General features: G+C 42.3%; 1 protein-coding gene across 2 annotated transcripts in view; it reads left to right on the forward strand.

Moving 5' to 3' along the window:
* The window catches only part of usp22 (ubiquitin specific peptidase 22), a 94,126-nt gene that overhangs the window by 54,208 nt on the left and 14,786 nt on the right, over positions 1–25,132 (forward strand). For both annotated transcript variants that reach the window (XM_078417869.1, XM_078417870.1), the window contains exons 5-10: positions 10,989–11,158; positions 14,196–14,343; positions 16,170–16,275; positions 17,426–17,587; positions 18,147–18,273; positions 21,876–21,967. In XM_078417869.1, the coding sequence (XP_078273995.1) occupies positions 10,989–11,158; positions 14,196–14,343; positions 16,170–16,275; positions 17,426–17,587; positions 18,147–18,273; positions 21,876–21,967 (805 nt within the window). The remainder of the gene's footprint in view (positions 1–10,988; positions 11,159–14,195; positions 14,344–16,169; positions 16,276–17,425; positions 17,588–18,146; positions 18,274–21,875; positions 21,968–25,132) is intronic.

The following is a 25,132-nucleotide window of genomic DNA, read 5'->3' on the forward strand; positions in this document are numbered from 1 at the left end:
CTATCTTGTTTGTGGGGTGTGACCAGTGAAGCCTGAAACAATTTATTAAGAGCATGGTGGCACATTGGTTCGGCACTGAACTGGTATCGACAGACCTTGGCTGTTGATTGAGTCAAGTTTGAATCTTGCCACCATTTTAAAATCAAGCAATTAAATGTTGACTGGGAAAACTATCATCAGAAATGGTGAACCCCAAACTAGTGGTTGGTTTTAAAAATCCATCTTGTTCCATTAAGTCTTTCAGGGAAGGAAATCTTTCATCTTCGCCGTGTCAATTTTGTGATTCAGTACTTGACTTTTAACTAATCTCTGAAATAGTAACTTCCAGTGCTAGTTGAAAAGGCTGTGGGGCTGAACAATACCCACCTTGTGGGCAACATTCACATCCTATGAATACATTTTTGTTCTGGCTCGATATTATGCAATTGTTTCTCCCCTGTTAATGGTTTCTATCTTTAAGTGGCGAATCAACGATCTTACCTAGGTTCTTTTTTTATCACTGTGTGCTGTTTCAATTTTGTGTGTTCTTCTCTGATGCAAATTACTCACGAATACACTTGCATTGCGCAATCCCATCTGCCCAATTCCATGGGAGAGATGGACACAAAATGCTGGAGTAACTCAGTGGGACAGGCAGCATCTCTGGAGAGAAGGAATGTGTGACGTTTTGGGTCGAGACCCTTCAGACTGAGAGTCAGAGGAGAGGGTCTAGAGATATGGACGGGTAAGGTGTGAAAATGACAGATTAAAGTAGACGATGATAAGTAAATGTAGAATGGTTCATTGTTCGCTGAGGGAAAGGTAAAATTAATCAGAAAGACTGTGAAACTAATTGGAGAACTAGGGTGGGGGAGGAACAGGGGGAAAGCAAAGGTTACTTGAAGTTGGAGAACTCAATATTGATATCGCTGGGTTGTAAGCTACCCAAGCGAAATATGAGGTACTGTTCCTCCAATTTGCATTGGGCTTTTCTCTGACAGCAGTCACAGAACAAAAAGTCAGTATGGGAGGGGGAGTTAAAGTGTTTTAGCAACCGGGAGATCGCCTAGGCGGACTGAGCGGAGGTGTTCAGCGAAACGATCGTCGAGCCTGCGCTTATCTTACCGATGTATAGGAGTCCACACCTGGAACAGCAGATACAGTAGGTGAGGTTGGAGGAGGTGCAAGTGAATCTCTACCTCGCCTGAAAGGACTGCGGGGTCCTTGGACGGTGTCGAGGGAGGTATAAAGACATATGTTACATCTCCTGCAGTTGCAGGGTAAAGTACCTAGGTTTGGGTGGGAAGTGATGAGTTAACCAGGGAGTTACAGAGGGAATGGTCTCTGCGGAAAGGGGTGGAGATGGGAAGGTGTGGCTAGTGGTGGGGTTCTGTTGGCGGTGGTGAAAATGTATGCTGCTGTGTGCAATGACTGATGGGGTGAAAGGCGAGGACTAGGGGGACTTTGTCCCTGTTGCGACTGGGGGGGAAGGAGGCAGGGTGAGAAGAAATGTAGTCTAGATAGCTGTGGGAGTCAGTAGGTTTATAATAGGTGTCTGTCAATAATCTATCTCCTGTGAAGGAGACGGTGAGGTCAAGAAACCGAAGGGAGATGTTGGAGATGGTCCAAGTGAATTTGAATGGAGGATGGAAATTAGTAGTGAAGTTAATAAAGTGCATGTGTTCTGCATGTGTGTAGAAGGTAGCCCCAAAGCAGACATCAATGTAGCAGATATAGAGTTTGGGTGTAGGGCCAGTGTATGCCTAGAACAAGGATTGTTTGATGTAACCTACAAAGAAGTAGGCATAGCTGGGGCCCATACGAGTGCCGATGGCTACACCTTGGATCTAGAGGAGTGGGGAGTTGAAGGAGAAGTTGTTGAGAGTTGTGAGAGAAGTTGTTGAGTCAGCTCCTTATTCTCAATCTGGAGGAGGGAGTTGGTACAGGAAATTGACTGGTTCTGTGGTTGAGGAAGAAATTGAGGGCTTTAAGGCCTTCCTGATGGAGTATGGAGGTGTAGAGTGACTTAATGTCCATAGTAAAGATGAGGGAGTGAGGGCCTGGAAAATGGAAGCCATTGAAGAGACAAAGGGCGTGTGAGATGTCTTTGACAGGTCTGGGAGGGATTGGACCGGGGGTGTGGGGGGGGGGGGGGGGGGATAGAATGGAGTCGAGGTATGTGGAAATGTATTCAGAGGGACAGGATCAGGCAGAATCGATGGGTCTGCCAGGACAGTTCTGTTTATGGATTTTGGGAAGAAGGTAAAACCGGGCGGCGTGGGGCTAGGGAACATGCAGGGTTGGAGGCTGTGGAGGGCAGGCAGCCAGAAGTTATAAAATGGAAAATAGTCTGAGATTATGGCCTGGTGTTCATTTGTGGGGTCATAGTCCAAGGATAAGTAGGAGGAGGTGTCCGGGCTGGCAGAGCGCAGTGGGCCCTAGGGAAGTCAGACCCAGTAGTGTAATAATAATAATAATAATGCATTACATTTATATAGCGCTTTTCATATACTCAAAGAGCGTGGCGGCTGTGGGGCCTGGTGCTGAGCCTGGAACTTGAGTGAGGTGATGGCTCTGGCCTGCTGATGGGCGGAGGAGAGGCAGGGATAGGTGGAGTCGCCGGTTTTACTGAGGTTCCCTGTTGCTGGGAGGGGGTTACTGAGTGTCAGAGGAGGGGGGAATTTTACTGGGATTCCCTAGGGGGGGTGTGGGGTGGTAGAGATAGTGGTTCAAGTTTCTCCCCCTCTCCTCTAAGCATAATTGTGCAAAATATAGCAGCGGGCATCAGGCTAAATTATAAATATTTTATCAATGTGGTTCTGATAAATTGTGTTCACAAAATTATGTCCCTTTTGTATTCCTTTTGATCTGTTTCAACACACCATTACAATTTGGATCAATTGGCCTAAACTTATCAAATACTGCCCCCTATTGACCTGAATGCTAGTTTGATTGATTTTTGGGCTGGGGAACGTGAGGAAGGAAGGGAATTACACAATTACAGGTAGGGAGTTCAGCCTTGACCGAAATGTATATTTACACTATTTGCTGAAGGGGTTCTTAAATCTGGACTAAGGTCCTTAGTGCACATTTTAGTCCAAAATGATGGGTTATTTTCATCATGTTTCTTTGGGTAGAATTCTGCAGTAATAAATTAGCTGTACAGAGTTAGCACTTTTAAATGAATCCAGCTAATGTTCTTCTGGACATATTTACTCCATTGAAGAATTACTATTTTGTCAGTTGGCAAATGATTTTCTTTTTGGGGCAAGTTATGAGCCACCTAGTTTCACTTGGATTCTGGCTTAATATTTTTGGTTGCTTCAATGGCTTGTTTGTGCTATCAGGGATACTCCCCATCAGGGATCCAGTTATTCCTCCTTGCTGAAAGAATGTTTTGAGTAGTTTGTTTCCTCAATGCAACAATTTTTCACACTCATTCACTTGGATCCATGAAATTCAAAATGTGTACAATTGCAAATATTTTCAGTTTGGCTCAGTATTTTGTGTAGTTAAAATTAGGTTCACTAAATTGGATGGATTGATGTGCGGGGAGAGAAAGAGCTGTTTACAATGCCTGCCGTTGCTAAGACTATATTTTGTTGAATTCCCTGGAATTAAGATAGACACAAAATTCTGGAGTAAGGTAGTGGGTCAGGCAGCATCTCTGGAGAAAATGGATAGGTGATGTTTCGAGTCGGGACCCTTCAGATTGATGGTGGGGGTGGTGAGAGAGAGACTGGAAGCAAGAAAAAAACAGGACAAATCAGGGGTGTGAACAGATGACTTCAGGAAGGGAGGTTCCCTGATAGGCTGATTGTTGTCCAGGAATGTTGTGATCCCTAGAATTAAGCATAGCTTGATACCAAAGGTATCATGATGTGGAGGTAATTGTAGTATACCTATAATCTTGCAATTGGTTAATGCTGATAAGAAACATCTACACTGGACCTTCACAATGAGTCATCTGTTTTCCAAATGATATAAATAGATTGCTGCTGGATACTGCAGCCTTGATTCAATTGACTTCAGAGACTTGTTATTAATTTCTATTACAGGGGGATATCTACAAACATTTTGTATTGTGGTTTAGTATTGTATCATGAGATTATGCCTATAGTGTTAGTTGCTTAACTGTGCAGTCCATGTGTTTTCCCCCTTAAAGTTTTTGTATGTATTACAGGACATAATGTCCGATGATGGGGATGGGTAGAATTAACCTGTGCCATCGGGTGAGAAATTAAGTGCATCAGTTACAGTTAATTATTATTAGTTCCACTATGTGCATGCAACAATACATGATAGCCTCTATTGTTTAGAGATGCAGCATGGAAACAGGTCCTTCAGCCCATTTGAGTCTATGCTGACCACCAATCACCCATTCACACCAGTTCTATGTTATCCCACTTCTGCATCCACTCTGTACACATTAGGAGAAATTTACAGAGGCCAATTAACCTACAAACCTGCATGTCTTTGAGATGTGGGAGGAAACCAGAGCGCCCAGAGTAAACTCACATGGTCACAGAGAGAAGGTGCAAACTCCACCCAGCATTCGAGGTCAGGATCAAACCCGGGTCTCTGGCGCGGTGGAGCAGCAGCTCTGCCATTTGTGCCACTGTGCCGACACAGAGCAAATGTAAATTTCCCCGGTGTGGGACAAATAAAGGAATATATTATTATTATATTATTAATATTTTCAAACCCTTACCTTTTCTCAGAAATAGTGCAGTCTGTCTTTTCAACAGAAATCCGTTGTGTCCTTCAAAAATATGAATCCACTTCTGGATATTGTTCCATACATCCATACAGAGAGGAGATATTCAAACTTTAGTCTTTTGGGTGAAACGTTTGGTTACTTAGCCTCGAAACATGGCTCTTTTTTTTTTGTGTACTCGTTTTGTTTTGAGATGGGGGCAAAATTTGCATGTGCTACACCAGATCCAGATCTGCACATAATCTGGAAACAAATTGATGGTAACCTGATACTATTTGCACAAACATGCCGTTAATCCATTTCCTGTATTAATAACTGCTTAACATTATCCAGAAGGTTTTATTGTGTGATTAATGATAACTTCCAAATCATTTACAGCCTCTACCAGCAGATTGTACTATTCTATGGATGTCTTGTTTTATATGTTCCCTTTTATGTGTTGGTGATCTGAATTTAAGCAAGGGCACAGGCTGTTTCTTTAGGTCAGACGTGGACACGACTGTTTCTTTAGGTGAGACGTGCATGAGTCTTTGATATCTCCTGGTGCAATTATCTGATCTTTTGCAGTGATTACCATATGGAAATGTATCAAATTTTAAATTGCCATATTTAGGTTTGGTGTCTTATAGACTGATTGCTCTTTCAACTATTGCAACCTTACAAGCTGCCAGTGAGGGGCAGCACTTGCATTCACAATTGCTTTTATCACAGCAAGATGTTTCTGCAATTTCCAAGAAAATTATCCCATATAATGGTGGTACTTTAATTTGGAGGACAAGTATTAGATGTTGCTTATATTAATGAAATTCTACTGGGGTTGGGAGATGAGTGAGGGGTGTGGGAGCTGTTTGGTGTCAGGGATTGGAGGGTTGTTGTCAAGTGTATTTTATATTGTCGTTTCTATCATTTACTAGTTAATTTAATGTGTAATAGGCATCCATTTTAACAGGATAATGGCTGCAAATGGATACAGATGAATTAAAGAACATTGAAGCTTTATAGACACTTTGGATCTGAAGTCGTGAAGAATATACAAGATGATGAAGTTGCTCAGGGCCCACCATAAACCTTAAACCACAAGTTTCTCCAGTGCTTTCACTGTAACGTGCATTGCCTAATCACCGATTGTTTTGTATGACTTTGCTATTGGACCAAGGCTGTCACAGCCTGCACTTTATGGTAGCGGGTAGATAACAGCCATACTAAGTTAAAATAATTTGCTTGCCGACCTCTTGCATAACTTGATTGAAGTGAAAGCAAGTCATCCTTGATTTTAATAAACTAAACCTCTAAGATCACTGCACTGCTTCCTTTGGACCAGGGAAAGACATCCCAGCCTATCCTTTAACTGAAGCCCTCCAATCTTGGTCACAGCTTTATGAATCTTTTTGCATCCCTTCCAGCTTAATCACACCCCCCATCCGCACTCTAACAATGTGACATGACTGCATTCAATATTCCAAGTGTGGTCTCACCAACGTGTAGATTTTGTAATATGGCATCCAAACTTGTGAGCTCAGTGTCTCATCTGATGAAGGCCAACATGCTGTAAATTGCCTTCAGTACCTTGTCTACCTGTGTTGCCACTTTCAGGGACCCCCTGGTCTTCCATCCACCAACACTCCATGGGGCCTTATATACTCACCATATAAATTGGAATAACTTCACAAAATACAACATTCTGTACTTGTCCGAATTAAATTCCATCTGCCATTCATTTGCCCACTTACCCAATTGATCTAGGTCCTGATGTAACCCTAGACGATCTCCTTCACTGCACAGCACATCATCAATATTGGTGTTATCCACAAACATACTATCAGATCAGTTACAATTTCATCTAAATCATTAATATATACGATAAGCAATAGTGAACCCGACACTGATTCCTGTGACACACCACTAGTCACACAGCTCCTATCGGAAAAACACTGCTATCCTCTGACTCTTTCCACCAAGCCAATTGTGTATCCAATTCGCTAGCTTACCCTGGATCCCATATGATCTCACTTTCCAGACCAGCTTCCCATGTGATTCATTGTCATAATCTTTGCTAAAGTCCATGTAGACTATGGCTAATGCCCTGTCCTCATCAATCATCTAGGTCATCTCTTCAAAAAGATAATTTCCAATACACAAAGCCCTGCTGACTATCCTCAACAGATTCCTGCATAGATCTTGTCTCTCAGAATCCCCTCTTGTAACTCTCCCACCATTAATGTTATGATCACCAGCTCGTGGTTCCCTAGCTTGGCCGTGCAGCCCTTATAAAGGCATGGCATTAACCACCCTCCAGTCTTATGGTACCTCACTCGTGACTAAGGTAGTTGCGAAACTGCTGACTTTGCCATTTCTTCCCTTGCTTTTATTCACCATTTTGAGGTGCATTCACCTCTATGCACCTCAAAACCGCCAACACTTTCTCTTGATGTTGGTATGTTTCAGGGCATCACTGTTCACTTTCCTGAATTTGCTTGCTTCCATGGCCTTCTGGGCAGCACGGTGGCGTAGTGGTAGAGCTACTGCCTTACAGTGCCAGAGACCCAGATTCGATACTGACTATGGATGCTGTTTGTACGGAGTTTGTACGTTCTCCCCGTGGCCTGCAAGGGTTTTCTCCGTGATCTATGGTTTCTTCGCACACTCCAAAAATGTACAGGTTTGTAGGTTAATTGGCTTGGTATAAATGTAAAATTGTTCCCAGTATGTGTAGGGTAGTATTAATATGTGGTGTGGTTGATCGGCGTGGACTCGGTGGGCCAAAGGACCTGTTTCCACACTGTATCTCTAAACTAAACTAAACTTCTGCATGGTAAATATAAATGAGAAGTATTCATATAAGACCTCACCCATTTCCTGTGGCTGTACACCTAGATAAACACACTGATCCTTAAGGAGGCCTATTCACTCCCTAGTTCCTAGTCTTCGGATCGTTCACCTTGTGGTGAAGAGGCTTGCATGCCCCCATGATTCCGAGAGCGATGCCATCGGAAGCACTAGCTTCTGGTAGGGCCACCCATGGCGGTAAAGTCGAGGATGAGGGTTCAGACGAAGAAAATCAAACCTGCAAGACCTCAATTGCGGCCAAGCAGACAAAGTTATCTTGAACTCAACGGCTGTGAAGGCGGATGAAGGCTGCAACAGATCTATCAGCTCCAATCGTCTTGGTTCCCTTGCCATTGGAATTAGTTGATTGATTTGTGAAGGACAGTGTGCATCTTGGTGCAACATCAAGTACACGTTAAACAAACACAAGCACAGGCGTCTTCGTTCTGTACGGAACATAGACCATCATCGTCGACCTCTAGGGATAGCCATGACGACGACTTTTTTGATCATAATATACTTAGAATCTCTTGGGATTCTCCTTTCCCATATCAGCTGAAGGAACCTCGTATCCTCTTTTTTACTTTCCTGGTTCCAGCTGGAAGAATACATTTAATGAACAAATAACAAACGTTTATAGTCATGACTTCTAAGATATGGCACTTTGTCTTAATATGAGTGTGTCTTAACATTTCTAGGCTTATTGCCAATTATGTATGATCTTGTGCTATTTACTCCACAGACTTGTATATGGAACTGCATTGTGAAAGCAAATGGAGATGATGGTGCTTTGAGCATCTTGTGTGATTTCAAATACAGCTTGTTGCTTTGCAGGGTTGTGCTATTTTTGCTTGGTGATTAAATACTTCCTATTGATTTTGGTTTGGAAGTGCTATTCCTACTCAAGGTCACTGCGGAACTTCCGTCATTGGTTTACTTCTAGGAATTTATTTGAAATGTTTTCATGGCACTCCAACTGGAAAGTACTTGTATCTGTGGTGGGTTGATAAGAGTCATATTTGATCAATCCATGATATTGCTTTTGCTGAAAAGTTGCCCTTTAATTATGATGATGATATTGAGGCCCTGGTCAGGAAAAAGGAGGAAGCTCATGTCATGTGCAGACGCGGGGATTGAATGAATCCCTTGAGGTGTATGAGGGTGTAGGAGTACCCTTGTAAAGGAGTTCAAAGGAAATGTGTGCAGCAAGTTTTTTGCGCATGGTGATGGGTGCCTGGAATGTGCTGCTGGGAGGGATATGGATCGTGTGCAGGCAGATAAAAGTTTATTTTGGCATCATGTTCAGCACAGATATTGTGAGCCGAAGGGCCTATTCCTGTTGTACTATTCTAAGTTCTAAAGAAATCAGGAGGGCAAAAAGAACCGATGCGAAAATCTAAAGCGATTCTATAGGAGTATTGAGAACAAAAGGGTAACTAGGGAGAGAATAGTTTGTTTAGCTATATGTGGAGCTGTAGGAGACAAGTGGTTTCTTAAAAGAACACTTCTCATTTATATTTATTGTGGAAAGGTTTGTGAAAGTTAGTAAAGAGAACAACGATGCCTTGACTCATCACCATTATGCCATTTGGAAGTGCCTAAAGATGGATAGATCCCTGGGACCTGGCAGGTTTATCCAAAGATGTTGTGGGAAGCAAGGGAAGAAATTACTGGGGCCCTAGCAGAGATTTTCATATCATAGTTAGGTTATGGATGAGAAACTAGAGGATGGCTAATGTTGTGGGTGTATTTAAGAACGGTTGCAAGGATAAGCCAAGGAGCCACAGACTAGTGAGGCTCATGTCAGTGGTAGAAAACTTACTTGGAGGGGATTTTGAGGGATAGGATTTATTTGGATTTGGAAAGACAAGGACTGAGTAGGGATAGTCATCATGGCTCTGCTCACGGGAGATCATGTCTTGTACATTTGAGTTTTTGGAGAGGTAACCAAGCAGATTGATGAGGGCACGTCATCATATGTTGTCTACATGCACTTTAGCAAGGCTTTTGACTGTGCCCTGTGTTGGAGGCTGGTCTGTAGGTTAAATCACCTGAGATCTAGTTGGAGCTAGATTAAGAATTGGTTTGGTGGAAGGAACCAAAGGAGGATAGAGGAGAGTGTTTTTCAGATTGGATGCAAATGGTGGCACTTATTAGTAACTCATTAGTAACTTTGTGGATGACACTGAAATTGTAGGGCCTGGAGAGTGTCATTAAACTGTGATGTTTAGGTACAAGTACGTAGTTCCCAGAAAAGGGCAACGTGGGTAGACGAGTGATTAAGGTGGCTTTGGGCATGCTTGCCTTTGTTGGCTGAGACATTGAGTTGGAATGTTGTGTTACAGCTGTATAGAGAAAAAAAAGTAGATAGTGCCCAACAATAGGAAAGATGTGATTAACCGTGAGAGGGTATCAACAGGTTTATAAGGATGTTGCTGGTACTGGAAGACTTGAGTTAAAGTTGAGATTGGATCGGCTGGGACTGTTTTCCCTTGAACAAAGGAGGCTGAGCGGTGACATTAAAAGAGCTTTGTAAAATAATGTGGAGCATAGAATAAGTGCATTGTCACAGTCTTTTTCCCAGGGCAGGGGTGCCTAATACTAAAAAGCATGTTTAAAGTGAGAGAGGAAAGATTTAAAGGGGATCCGAGGGGCAGGTTTTTCACACACGGATGGCGAGTATGTGGATGAGTTGCCAGAGCAAGTGGGTAGAGGCAGGTTAAAATATCTTTACAATTAGAAGTTCAAAATACATTTGGACATGCACGTGGATAGGAAGCTTTTAATGGGATATGGGCCAAATACAGGCAAATGGGTCTAGTTTAGGAAGGCACCTTGGTTGGCATGGTTAAGCTATATAACTCCAACCCAACGACTATGACTGTGATAGGGCGCTTGCCAGAAGAACAGCCAATGTGCCTCTTAATTTGTGATTAAGGTGTACCCTTCTCCTGATCCATATAATTATTGCTCCAAATCTGTTGGATGGGGAGAAGTGCATTGGTGGAAGAAAAGGGAAGATTGGATGAATGGCAATTATCCTGAATGAAATGAACTGGCGAGCTACGAGCCATTTGAATCTAAGTTTGTGCTGCTTTTGTTTTCCATTTATGAATAAATGGATTGGAACTGAAGGAACAGCCATGACGAAACAAAATGGTTCTCCAAATTAGGGGCAGTTATTTTCCAAAACATTAATGCTTTAATGGTCTTCTGTGGGAGTGAAAAGTTGTACTGCTTAATGCTTTGATTGAATTTTGAAAATACATGCTCTTAGAATATATTCTGCTTTGGTAGTATATGGCCGTACACTTATGCCAATTGTAGAAATGCACCAAATAGAATGCATGATTAATTTATATATCTGATAATCATTTGTACTGTTCAACAATATAAGTGATTTTCTTTTGTCCCGGAGAGTTAGAATACCATAAGCCCCTGCTGACTCTTGTATTCTCTGTTTCAGGTCTCCGAGGCCTCATAAACCTAGGGAACACCTGCTTCATGAATTGCATTGTCCAGGCACTTACCCACACTCCATTACTCCGTGATTTTTTCCTTTCCGACCGACACAAATGTGAAATGCAGAGTCCCAATTGCTGTCTAGTCTGTGAAATGTCTAGGCTATTTCAGGAGGTGAGTAATTATTAGTAGAGTCGGCTGCAACCATTGAACGTAATGCAGGATGCTGCTTCACAAGACATCACAAACCAATCAGTTTCTGAACATGAGATTTGGAGGGGAAAATTACTTGCTGCTTTCAGAAGCAGTTTAACTTGAGGGGATGATGGTGGGGCGAGAGGTGAACATCATTGATTATCGCTTTGTGAATAGTCAAACACTCATGATAAGAGTATATAAAGTCAGGATATATAATAAAAATGTAGCGGCAAAAGTAGGGAAAGGTAAAACCTGAAGGATTGGCTCCACCTGAATGAATTGTAATGTAGTACATGAAGTGAAGAATGAAGATAAATATTACAGTCTAGCTATTACAGAAAATGATTGCAAGTTGGCCAAAGCTGCTGGTAAAATATTGGAGGATTGGTATTTGAAACAAAAAGAATTGGGTAACGTGGTGAGAGAATTTTGCTGTTAAGGATGGGCAATAGTGAGAAATGATCTTGAGAATGTGAAACAGAAGGTGAAAGCATTGATAGCTATTGAGTCTCCAGCGGTCTCACCGAATAAAATATCAGTTAGGAATAGTGGCGTAACCAAGTTAATATAATAAATATAGGCAATTTAAATCTGAATGTAGATGGGTCTAAGCAAATTACCCAATATAGTCTTTGAATGACTGTGGATTGGATTCAAGGCAGTCACCCAGAATGATGCATTGCACACCCTACCAGGGATTTGATGATGTATCATAAGTTGAAGTTAATTGGTAGTTTCACAGAAAAAGATCCCTGGGCAAGAATGATCAGGGCATAAATTTCAGAAATTGAGAGTGATAACCGAGTCTGAAACTAAACATTAAAGGTAACGATATTTCTATCGAGATGGTTTTTGTTTTGCTGAAGTGGATTGGGAAATTAGAATCTACGGTACAATAAATGAGAGGCAGGAATGAGCATTTTAAATATTTCAATGGACCTAAACTGTTGGGAAATTAAGACAGCATAGGCCAGGGGATCCACTAATAGTTAATTAAATAAATTAAATATAGTATTAAATTGGAAATAAAATAATAGTTGTGGGGGAATTTTTGAAGCATGGTAAAGGATAACTAAAGAGTTCATTGAACATGGAAAATGTGAACAAACAAGGTATATAAAAGATTGAAAGATTTTTTTAGGTTAAATGGGGAGAAGTAGGGAAAGTAAAGATTGGTGCCACAGGTAGTGTGAAGGGACATTGTAAAGTACCAGAAGGACAGACAGAAGCTTGTTTTGTATTTGTGTAAAATGGAAGTTACTACATCTATCTATTTATATATATCAGTCCTCCCCTCTCCCCTCCCCTCGCACCTCCCCCCTCTCCCCTCTCGCCCGGCCCCGCCCCGGCGGAGACTCGCACGTCCGCAGTCAGCGTTGAATGCACGGGCACTGGGGGAGGGGGTCGGGGAGAGTGGGAGAGGGAGGAGTGGGTCAAGGAGAGTGGGAGAGGAGAGAGTGGGGGAGTGGGTCGGGGAGGGAGGGGGTTGGGGAGGGGGTCGGGGAGAGAGGGAGTGGGGGGTGGGGGAGGGTAGGGGGGGTTTGGGGGAGGGTAGGGGGGGTTTGGGGGAGGGTAGGGGTCGGGAAGCGGTGGGGGTGGGTTGGGGTCGGGATGGTGGGTGGGGGTGGGGGAGGGAGGAGGGGAACAGTGGGGGAGGGGGGACAGTGCGGGGGAGGGGGGCAGTGCGGGGGGGAAGGGAGACAGTGGGGTCAGGAGAGAGTGGGGGTGCGGGGAGGGAGGTGGGGGTCAGGAGGGGGAATAGGGGTGGGGAGGGGGGAATGGGGGAATGGGGGTGAAGGCAGGGCTGGGGGAGTGGGGGTGGAGGCAGGGTTGTAGGGGTGGAGGCAGTGCTGGGGGAGTAGGGGTGGGGGCAAGTGGGGGTGGGATAGGGGGGATGGAGTGGGTCAGTGGGGTAGGAGGAGTGGGGGGTTGAATGGAGGGGTTGAGGGTGCTACACCAATACAGGAGAGGCTTTGAGTCCAGGGCTCACTCACTGACGACACCCTCTCCCCTTCCCTGTTCCCCCTCTATGAGGAATGGGCCCAACGGGTCCACTTAGTCTACTGCATATTAAAATTGCTGGAAATAAGGTGATACAGGAGGAGGAAATTTAAGGGATGATTCTCATTAGAAGAAACCTCCAGATAAACATAGAAACTAAAGACAAATTCAGCAGACCTAATGACCTGCATCTAAGGCAACTTAGTAGTTTAAATTCAGAACTGACTTTCCCATAGAATACATAGAATCTGAGAGGGAGATTACTTGGATGTGAAATAAGAAAATAACTGTGAATGTAGGTTAGTTTGTACGTTTGCAGACAACACTAAAATTAGTGGAATTGCAGATGGTGAGTGAGGCTTTGAAGGTCATTAGTTACAGATATAAGTGGAGGAGTCCTGGGAGAGCCTTGCAGCTGACCATACGAGGTGGAGAGGTACCCTGAACCAACATCTCAAAGGAATAAAGGGGTGAGGAGAGAGATAGGCACATGATTTACTTTTACCCTGTGAAATTTGAAGAGGCATTTTGTGTTGCTATGTTGTGTTTTGCTCTTTTCAATCCAATATAAATGATATATGATTGTTTCCACCAGGCAATGTGAAATGCTCAAGTAGGTTTTCTTTCAGAGCTCTGCTTGTCATCATCTAAACATTTTAAAATAAAAGTGCTTATTATGTCATTGTATTTACACAAGAACACTGGTTTCTGTGAGTATCGTCTCACGATTTTTGTGAAAATGCAGCCTGCCAATTTAGCAGAGTTTCCTAAGCATATCTGCAATTGTTGATTGTAGATTACTAACTTTGTTGGTGAGTTTCCAAATATTTTGGTAAATGTCAAGCCCACATTCCTGTTTTACCTGGGTGCAGCTGACAACGTACAATTAATTAAAAGTAATTCACCTGCTGGATCCTCTTGTGCTAATTCGTCAAATTGTGTCAGATCAGACAACTACGTTTGACATAGAGAAATGTGTTTCCATGTTTTCACTTGTTTTTCTTTAATACAGTTCTACTCCGGATATCGATCTCCACATATTCCATATAGGTTACTGCATTTGGTGTGGACACATGCACGGCATTTAGCAGGGTACGAACAGCAGGATGCACATGAGTTTTTGATCGCTGCACTAGATGTTCTACATAGGCACTGCAAAGGTATGGACTAAAGGGAGAAAAACAAGCATTCATTCATGGCACCATTTTTCCTCACAGCTGCAAGTTTTCTCATCAACTGCAGAGGTCATTGGCAGCATTATGCAGCACTGTCAATGAAATGGTATTGTGCCAAGCTCTGCTATTTTTAAACATGCGTTCAAAATTGATGTTTTGTTGGCGGCTGTGTGCAGTTTTATCAAGCCAAAACCTGTATTATGATTGTGCGTGGAAGTGTAGGTTGAGCCGTGGTGGTTCCAGATTCCTATCTTTCTTTCTGTAAGGCATCACTTCATAGAACAGGATGGAAAAATACTTGAATACTTTCCCAATACTTGAATACTTTCCCAATCCAAATTTAAATTGTCCTTTTTTTTACAATCATCATTTAACATGCAAGCGTAAACTGGAGGACCTGGGGTAAAATAAAAACGTCACACACAGTAACCAAGGCCAGGATTGAATCTGGATCTGTGCGGTTATGAAATAACAGCAATAATGCACCACCAAACCACTCTTTGGTTATGTCTGGGGGTCAGCTTTACTCATCAGGCTCGGCTTCTAATACTGTTAAGGAGGCTGTAACAGGACCAACCAGTCAATTGGTAAACCCAAAATGTCAAAGTTATAGCAAGTCCTGTTGTTTTGGATTAGATGTCTATTCTTAAACGTGGGGCAAGGTTAAAAAAACTGCTGAAAATAGACTTCTGGGAGGTAAGCAATTTTGGGCATGTTAAGAAATTTTTCGCTTTAATCTAAAGCACCTCCCTATCCCGAAGTATCTGCACAAATTGTCTGCAACAAAGTGCATCAGTTTCTATTTACACCAGAGCAGCTAAGATTTATTAACCAAATTTTGGCTAAAATTCTGCTAGTTAACCAGTCAACAGTGAGATCAGTGATGAGCTGACCTCAAATATAACGTCATGTATACCTTGAGGCCTTTGAGGTCAACATAGTCCTGGATCTCCTGGGATTATCTGGGGATCATTACAGGCTCCTGCTGCTGATCAGTTGTACATGTTTGCTGCAAATTGATGCATTAAGAAGTTTGTTCTGACTTCATACTTCCAAATAAGACTACAGCTACTATGTCAAACCATGGGGGTTGTCAGAGTGGTCATGATCATTTGGTAGCTTGGTGGGTTTCCCCAAATATAGGCATTCAAATTCACTTGTGTACGCGCTCTCGGACTGTACTGTTTGTTTGTATCCTGAAATAAAAACTTTGATCACTTTTCTTCAGTAACCTGTCCAGGTTCCATTATTTCTGCAGTTCCATTCATTCTGCAGCCAAACTCTACTTTAGCTAGAAGAGTGTTGCTTGAATTATTATACTCCCTAAGAGTTGTTTGCAACAATCTTGCCTATTAGGCTGCATTAGAACATGTAACACATCATTTGGGAAGGAGGTGGTGAAACCATCAATGTTTCATTAGTTTCATTTTACCACACCACAATGCTGTCCTGTGAATCTTACAATTGAAGTTCTTGTTCTTTATGACTTTCACAAAGAATATTAAGGTGGTTGGCAATACTATTTTGATGCTAATAAGTGTAATTTCCAGACTTATTTAAATACATTGCATTTTGAAACATTTCTGACTATATTTTTTGTGTTAGCTTATTTAACTTTAAGCAAGCATTTAACATTATTTTTTAACATGCAGATCCACACAGAAGAATCAGTAAATGTCAGCTATGCTTTTGCAAATGCTGTTGAAAAGATTAATGAATGATATCTTGCAGTTTTATTTCTGCTTTTTACTGTTAAGTCTTGAATTTCAATTCTGAGTTTTCTAAATGGATTTTATCACTTTTTATTGTAGGTGATGATAACGGGAAGAAAGCCAGCAATCCAAACCACTGTAACTGCATAATTGACCAAATCTTCACTGGGGGACTGCAGTCTGATGTCACTTGCCAAGTCTGCCAGTAAGAGAATACATCTTTGTTGTAGATTTTAATTGATGTTAAGTCTAAATCTGCAGAAGAAGGGAGCTGTGTCTGGTTATATTCACTTCTTTGGTTATAACTGGAGAACGTTAGCAACATTGCATTTCTATCCTTCACTTAAAAACAAAGTACCAGTTTTTAGCATCTTTCTTGAGTGTTTTCTCAAAAATAATATTCAGGCCAATAGCCATCTCATCGCTTCATTGATTTCTGTTTGATTTATTTTGTAATGCTTAACATCTCTTAAAATAAGTTGCCAACTGTAACTCCAATCTGTTGCTGTTCCAAGATACTTACACTGGTATGCAGACTCTGTAGCCCAATATGCTTTACTTGTCTTAATTCAAGGTAGCTAATTTGTATCATTTTTTAAATAATGAAGTGGGACCTTAGTGCTATTAATGCTGCTCAACCGAAGATGGTCACAAAATGCTGGAGTAACTCAGCGGGACAGGCAGCATCTCTGGAGAGAAGGAATGGGTGACGTTTTGGGACGAGACCCTTCTAGGGAAGGGTTTCTGAAAAAGGGTCTCGACCTGAAACATCACCCATTCCTTCTCTCCAGAGATGCTGCCTGTCCCGCTGAGTTTCTCCAGCATTTTGTGTCTACTTTTGAATTATTGTTAGATATAAAATTGATTCATTCATAGCAGACCTGAGATGGTTCTAAGACTTTTTCTTGTACCGTTTCCCACCTAATGTGAATTGAATAACTCGACCTTTGGTTGAGTTCATTTGCTAATTTTTCATCAGGTAATCGTAACAGAAGCATAAAAAGATTAAACCCAGTTAAACTGAGCACGAATATATAAATCGATAATAAAGGGCTAATTTAAACCACTAAGCTGAAGAGACTCTGCAGGGTGGACTTCAAAAAAGGCTTTCCATTTGTTCTGGAAATGCTGCAGCTCAAGTTGGCCAGATCGTCTCAATTATAGACTGTCGGGTTATTAGATACTGTTAAGATTTATGATACTATTAACTTTCAGTTGTGGGCATCTGAGGTTAGAAACATAGTAACATAACTTCTGAATGGCAAAAGGTTTAAAAAAAAAAGATTTTAGTTGTGTGACGAAAACAGGTTCTTCTGCAGTGCTATGACCTTGTCATAATCTCTCTTTTATTTCAGTGGTGTCTCCACTACGATAGATCCATTCTGGGATATTAGCCTCGACTTGCCCGGGTCTTCCACGCCATTCTGGCCCTTAAGCCCAGGCTCTGATGGGAATGTTGTGAATGGAGAAAGCCATATGTCCTCCGGTACCACCACACTCACAGACTGTCTACGAAGGTACGTTCTATTAATGGTTCTCACTCGGCATTGTTCAGCTTTGCAGTTATAGCAACTCATGAATTTTGTTGTTTATTATAAACCATGTTGATACATTATGAAGCATTTGGTGCAGAGATTTATTCTAGATAACGGCTAAATGGTTGTGGAAGCATGGTATGATAATCCACTGATTTATGGGGCTTAACTCACAACCCAGGATTGAGTTCAAACATCACCTTGGCAAGTTGTGAAAATGAATTCAGTAAATGGGCATCTTGGTCGACATGGACAAGTTAAGCCAAAGGATCTATTTCTGAGCTAAATGACTGAGATGGTTGGAACGTGAGCTGGCTACAAATATTATCGTTAAAATTGCTTTCAGAAAAACAGCAGTTATCAAGATAGAGAACTTTCACCATAACTGGATGTGGTCTACAATACTCCAAGCCTGCTTACTGATTAACTCAAGGATCATGTGACAATTATGGATGGACAATAAATCCTGCCGAAGCAGTTTTGCCCATACCCAAGATCACATGGTTTTTTAAATCCTTTCTTTTACTAATTCTATCCCCAGGTTTACAAGACCTGAGCATCTCGGAAGCAGTGCCAAAATAAAATGTAGTGGTTGCCATAGTTACCAAGAATCAACAAAACAGCTTACAATGAAGAAACTTCCCATAGTGGCCTGTTTTCATCTCAAAGTAAGTTGCAACCTGAAAGAACTTAAGTTCTTGTCTGTTGATGTTGAACTCCCTTGCTAGCAGGAGAAGAAACAAAATAATTCACTTTATGTTCTGAAAGAGATTTATTTTACACTACAAAGTCCTCCATTAAGTTGTTCAGTTAAAAAATGAGATTGTTACCGAGTTCCATGTGTGCCGAAATAAAGTTCCAATGAAGTGGTAAAATCCTGATCATTTAAGGTTATCTTTTTCAATAGGAACAAGCAGCTGGAAATTAAAGATAGGTGCAAAATGCTGGAGTAACTCATCGGGTCAGGCAGGATCTCTGGAGAAAAGGGATAGGTGATTTTTCGGCGGAAATTATTTAATAAAAGCTGAAAATTAATATGCATAATGAAAGTTCTGTATGTTGCAATGTGAAGAGCCAACAGTGAATTTTGTCTTTTGAGTGATAAGCTCAATTTTTAAAATCTTTTTACATACAGTGCCCTCCATAATGTTTGGGACAAAGACCCATTTATTTATTTGCCTCTGTACTCCACAATTTGAGATTTGTAAGAGAAAAAATCACATGTGGTTAAAGTGCACATTGTCAGATTTTATTAGACAATAGACAATACAGACCTCCCAACCCCTCCAAATTTGGCGGAAAGTTTCCGCTTTCTTATTTCATTTCCGCCATTCTGATTTCACCTCACATTTTTCCGCAAAACACATGCCTCTCCTCGCCTCGCCTCGCCCCGCCTCTGTACTCGCCTCGCCGCTGGCACCGGCCTCGCCGCTAGCCTCGCCTCACCTCGCTGTTGGCCAGGTTTCGCCTCGCCGCTGGCCCGGCCTCGCCGCTCTACTCGCCTTGCCTCGCCGCTAGCGGGGGAGGGGGGCAGTGGAGTGGGGGGTGGGAGGGGAGTGGGGGAGTGGATTTGGGGGAAAGGGGGGGAGGGATGGGCGGAAGGGGGGAGGGATGGGGCGAGGGATGGGGCGAGTAGGGGGATGGGGAGAGGGGGTTGGGGGGGACATCGATCGTTGTGATTTGCTGTTGTGATCACTGGAGCAAATATGTCTTCAATGAAATTAGGTATGTGCAGTTTTTTAAATGAAACTCTTTCTTCATAACTTAGTCATACATTTTATGACCATTGTTCTTTTATTCAATACCAATAGAATTGGGATGTGTAAGGAAAAAGCAAAATACAAAAAACAAAACAAAACATTTTTTCTTTGTTGTAAAAAGTATTTCTGTTCAATAACCTTTCTATAATAGTAGAATATACTCATGATAGGCCTGACATTGTACATGTAGTCCAAGAACTACAGACTGTTGGAAATAAGTCGATTTTCACACGTGAATGTAGTGCAACACGTATGTGCATTTGGCGTGCATATTTTTTTTTGCTGAAAAGTTGCATTATGCGCCATATTATGATTTTGATGTAAAATTCTGAATTTTGGACATCAAAATTCTGAATTTGTAAAATCAAATGTTGGGCGGTCTGGACAATAGGTACAGGAGTAGGCCATTCGGCCCTTCGAGCCCGCACCGCCATTCAATGTGATTATGGCTGATCATCCATAATCAGTACCCCCCCCCCCCCGTTCCTGCCCTCTCCCACACCCCCTGACTCCGCTATCATTAAGAGCTCTATCTAACTCTTGAAAGCATTCAGAGAATTGGCCTCCGCTACCTTCTGAGGCAGAGAATTCCACAGATTTACAACACTCTAGGGTATTAAAGGGTATTTTTATACATTTTGGTTTGCAGAGTGCAGAAATTACAGTTGTGTTTATACATAGTCCCCCCATTTCAGAACACCATAATGTTTGGAACACATGGCTTCACAGGTGTTTCTAATTGCTCAGATGTGTTTAATTCCCTCCTTAATACAGGTATAAGGGAGCTCCAGCACCTAGTCTTTTCTCCAGTCTTTCCACCACCTTTGGAAACTTTTATTGCTATTTATAACATGAGGACCAAAGTTGTGCCAATGAAAGTTAAAGAAGCTGTTATGAAACTGAGAAACAAGAATAAAACTGTTCGAGACATCAGCCAAACCTTAGGCTTACCAAAATCAACTGTTTGGAACACCATTAAGAGGAAAGAGAGCACTGGAGAGCTTACTTATCACAAAGAGACTGGCAGGCCAAGGAAGACCTCCACAGCTGATGACAGAAGAATTCTCTCTATAATGAAGAAAAATCCCCAAACACCTATCCGACAGATCAGAAACACTCTTCGGGAGTCAGGTGTGGATTTGTCAATGAGCACTGTCTGCAGAAGACTTCATGATCAGAAATGCAGAAGCTACACTACAAGATACAAACCACTGGTTAGCCGCAAAAATAGAATGGCCAGGTTACAGTTTGCCAAGAAGTACTTAAAAGGGTAACTACAGTTCTGGAAAAATGTCTTGTGGTCAGATGAGACGAGGATTAACTTGTATCAGAGTGATGGCCAGAGCAAAGTATGGAGGAGAGATGGAACTGTCCATGATCCAAAGTATACCAAATCATCTGTGAAATACAGTGGTGGGGGCCTGGATATGTATGGCTGGTGAAGGTACTGGCTCACTTATCTGCATTGATGATACAACTGCTGAAGGTAGTAGCATAATGAATTCTGCAGTGCTTAGACACATCCTATCTGCTCAAGTTCAACAAATGCCTCAAAACTCATTGGTCGGCGGTTCATGGTACAGCAAGACTATGATCCCAAACATACTGCTAAAGCAACAAAGGAGTTTTCAAAGCTAAAAAATGGTCCCCTCTTGAGTGGCCAAGTCAATCACCTGATCTGAACCCAATTGAGCATGCCTTTTATATGCCGAAGAGAAAACTGAAGGGGTCTAGCCCCCAGAACAAGCATAAGCTAAAGATGGCTGCAATACAGGCCTGGCAGAGCATCACCAAAGAAGACACCCAGCAATTGGTGATGTTCTTGAATCGCAGACTTTAAGCAGTCATTATATGCAAAGGATATGCAACAAAATACTAAACATGACTACTTTCATTTACTTGACATTGCTGTGTCCCAAAACATATGGTGCCCTGAAATGGGGGGACTATGTATAAACACTGCTGTAATTTCTACATGGTGAAACCAAAATGTATAAAAATGGCCTTTATTAAAATCTGACAATGTGCACTTTAACCACATATGATTTTTTCTATTACAAATCTCAAATTGTGGAGACAAATAAATAAATGATGGGTCTTTGTCCCAAACATAATGGAGGGCATTGTGGATACTCTGGTGCTGAAGTTTCACAATGATGCAGACTATGCAAAAATTACTCATGATTGTGTAACTTTCCTCCTAATCTGCACTTGCCAAATATGAATGAGTACAGAACTGCGCTCTATACACATGCTATACTTGTTGCAGATGCCAACCTTGTTTCAATAATGCTATTGTAGAGGCTGCCTGACCCGTTGAGTCTTTCCAGTAATATTTTTAAAAAACTTTGTTTCAATAATACTTTTTGCCACCATTAGAATCGGTACGTGCAATGCTTAGCATCATTTTCAATGAAGTAACACTGAGATGAATATAATTTAGTTGGGGATATTTGAATTTTAATTCTGCTGGTAATGAAAACAAATTTGCTCTTGTTCCTCTCCTGTAGCGGTTTGAACACTCGGCCAAGTTACGGCGAAAGATCACTACATACGTCTCTTTTCCACTGGAGCTGGACATGACGCCGTTCATGGCTTCTAGGTACTTTCAGAACTTCGTATCTAAAGCATTGCAACGCTTAACAGGAGAAGAATTAAAATAAGCACACATTTTTATGGGATCTTTTGACTTGCAAAGTACTTCACAGCCAATGGAACTTTATTGTTAAATTATAAAACTGTCCTACAAAATGTATTAAGATTGGTGAATGTTGGGTAGAGTACACTGTTATGGTCTGGAGGAAAATGCATCTACCTGTAAAGATCGGGTAGATGCATTTTCCTCCAGACCATAACAGTGTACTGACAAAAACCGAGCCTTGCTTTAAACATTTCTCTAAAAGTTAACTACTGAGACAATCTAGCACATTGTCAATGTGGCAATTAAGTGTCATTTTTGGTGAGGGATAAAATGCTGTGTCAATTAGTTCATTGAAGATGTTCTGAACTCCATAATGTCTCACCATTCCCCATTTTAATTTTTCCTGTCAAAATGGACAATTTTCCATTAATCCACTTTTGTACTCCATTTGCTGATCTGAAGAAGGATCCCGACCTGAAACTTCACCTGTCCATGTTGTCCTGAGATGCTGCCTGAGCCGCTGAACCACTGTAGCACTCTTTCCCTTCGGGCACCATTACTTCCCGTAGAGAGACACAAAATGCTGGAGTAACTCAGCGGGTCAGGCTGCATCTCTGAAGAAGAGGAATAAGTGACTTTTGGGTCAAAACCCTTTTTCAGACTGCTTGGCCAGTGCCAGGATTCAGGTCATTTCCCTTGTTTCTGGAGAGGAACTTGCATTGGGAGGGGAAGGATCTGACTTTGTGGTACATGCTAACAATACAGGCAAGATGTAGGTTTCTGTATAATGTAAGGAGATGGTTGCTAAATGAAGAAACTAAACCTCAAAGAAAACTCCTCATTGCTACCTGATTACAAGCAAATTGGCAAAGAACAATTGTGATCAGAGAAATTAATGTATGGCTGGTGTGGGCAAAGTGGCTTCCAGTTCTTGTGGCACAGACACCATTTCTGGGGAAAGTGGAGCTGTATCCCTGGGATGGCTTACATCAGATCTGTGCTGAGACTAATGTGCTGGCAAGCCAAGTAATAGGAAGTAAATTAGGAATTTAATATAATAAGCGGAGGCAGGAAATCAAAGTTACGAAACTGTGCAAATCAAATAGTCTAGAGATAAATTTGGAGAGAAAAATATTAATGTGGTAAATAATAAACAGCGAAAGGAACAAAATATAAGCTATGTCTAAGAGTAAATCAGGAAGAAAGAAAGGGTGATTTAAAAAAAATAAGGGCAAACAAACTAAAGAGATTGTTCTTAAAACACCACATTTCAAAATAGTGGAACTGGAAAAACTGATCTTACTGTCATTAGAGAGACAAAAGTTGGTATTCATGATACATGAATTGGGACCTGAATATTGAAGGTTTTCAAAGTTAGGGAGCTCGGGGAATAGTGGAGGAATTGCTCCTAATAAATGATAATCTTGGCGCAATAGAAAGGGATGAGACAAGTTCAGGAAACCAGGATGGAGCAGCAGTTTGGGAACAGTTGAGAAATAAATAAGGCAATTAGACACCTTGGAACTTTCGTACAGGCTATGTAAAAGTAACCACATGGTAGGGCAGAGCATAAAGGAAGAAGTAAATTGAGGCTGCTCAGAAGGATATAATAATGGGAGATTTTAATCTAAATTGGAGAAGGCAGATGCAAAAAGAGGTCCACATGAGAAGCTCAGCGTTTTTAAGAGCAACACATTTTGAGAGCCAACCAAAGCACAAACTAATCTAGACTATGTGTATAAGAAAATAACTGCAGATGCTGGTACAAATTGAAGGTATTTATTCACAAAATGCTGGAGTAACTCAGCAGGTCAGGCAGCATCTCGGGAGAGAAGGAATGGGTGACGTTTCGGGTCGAGACCCTTCTTCAGACTGATATCAGGGGGGCGGGACAAAGGAAGGATATAGGTGGAGACAGGAAGATAGAGGGACATCTGCGAAGGAGAAGGGGAAGAGAGGGACAGAGGAACTATCTAAAGTTGGAGAAGTCGATGTTCATACCACTGGGCTGCAAACTGCCCAGGCGAAATATGAGGTGCTGTTCCTCCAATTTCCGGTGGGCCTCACTATGGCACTGGAGGAGGCCCATGACAGAAAGGTCAGACTGGGAATGGGAGGGGGAGTTAAAGTGCTCGGCCACCGGGAGATCAGTTTGGTCAATGCGGACCGAGCGCAGGTGTTCAGCGAAGCGATCGCCGAGCCTGCGCTTGATTTCGCGAATGTAAATAAGTTGACATCTAGAGCAGCGGATGCAATAGATGAGGTTGGAGGAGGTGCAGGTGAACCTTTGTCTCACCTGGAAAGTCTGTTTGGGTCCTTGGATGGAGTTGAGGGGGGAGGTAAAGGGACAGGTGTTGCATCTCGTGCGGTTGCAGGGGAAAGTGCCTGGGGTTGGGGTGATTTGGGTAGGAAGGGACGAGTGGACCAGGGAGTTACGGAGGGAACGGTCTCTGCGGAACGCAGAGAGGGGAGGGGATGGGAAGATATGGCCAGTGGTGGGGTCCCGTTGTTGGTGACGGAAATGTTGGTGGATGATTTGTTGGATCCGCTGGCTGGTGGGGTGGAAGGTGAGAACGAGGGGGATTCTGTCCTTGTTGCGAGTGGGGGGAGGGGGAGCAAGAGCGGAGCTGCGGGATGTAGAAGAGACCCTAGTGAGAGCCTCATCTATAATGGAGGAGGGGAAGCCCCGTTTCCTGAAGAACGAGGACATCTCTGAAGCCCTAGTGTGAAACAACCTCATCCCGGGCGCAGATGCGGCATTGACGGAGGAATTGGGAGTAGGGGATAGACTTTTTGCAGGGGACCGGGTGGGAAGAAGTGTAGTCCAGATAGCTGTTCGAGTCAGTGGGTTTATAGTAAATGTCCGTCACTAGTCTGTCTTCTGTGATGGAGATGGTGAGGTCCAGAAACGGGAGGGAGATGTTGGAGATAGTCCAGGTATATTTAAGGGCAGGATGGAAAATGGAGGTGAAGTATATGAAGTCAGTGAGTTCTGCATGGGTACAAGAGGTAGCACCAATCCAGTCGTCGATGTAGCAGAGGTAGAGTTCGGGGATGGGGCCGGTGTACGCCCGGAACAGGGATTGTTCGACGTACCCGACAAAGAGGCAAGCGTAGCTAGGGTCC

Source organism: Rhinoraja longicauda, chromosome 21, assembly GCF_053455715.1.
Source record: "Rhinoraja longicauda isolate Sanriku21f chromosome 21, sRhiLon1.1, whole genome shotgun sequence".
Lineage (NCBI taxonomy): Eukaryota > Metazoa > Chordata > Chondrichthyes > Rajiformes > Arhynchobatidae > Rhinoraja > Rhinoraja longicauda.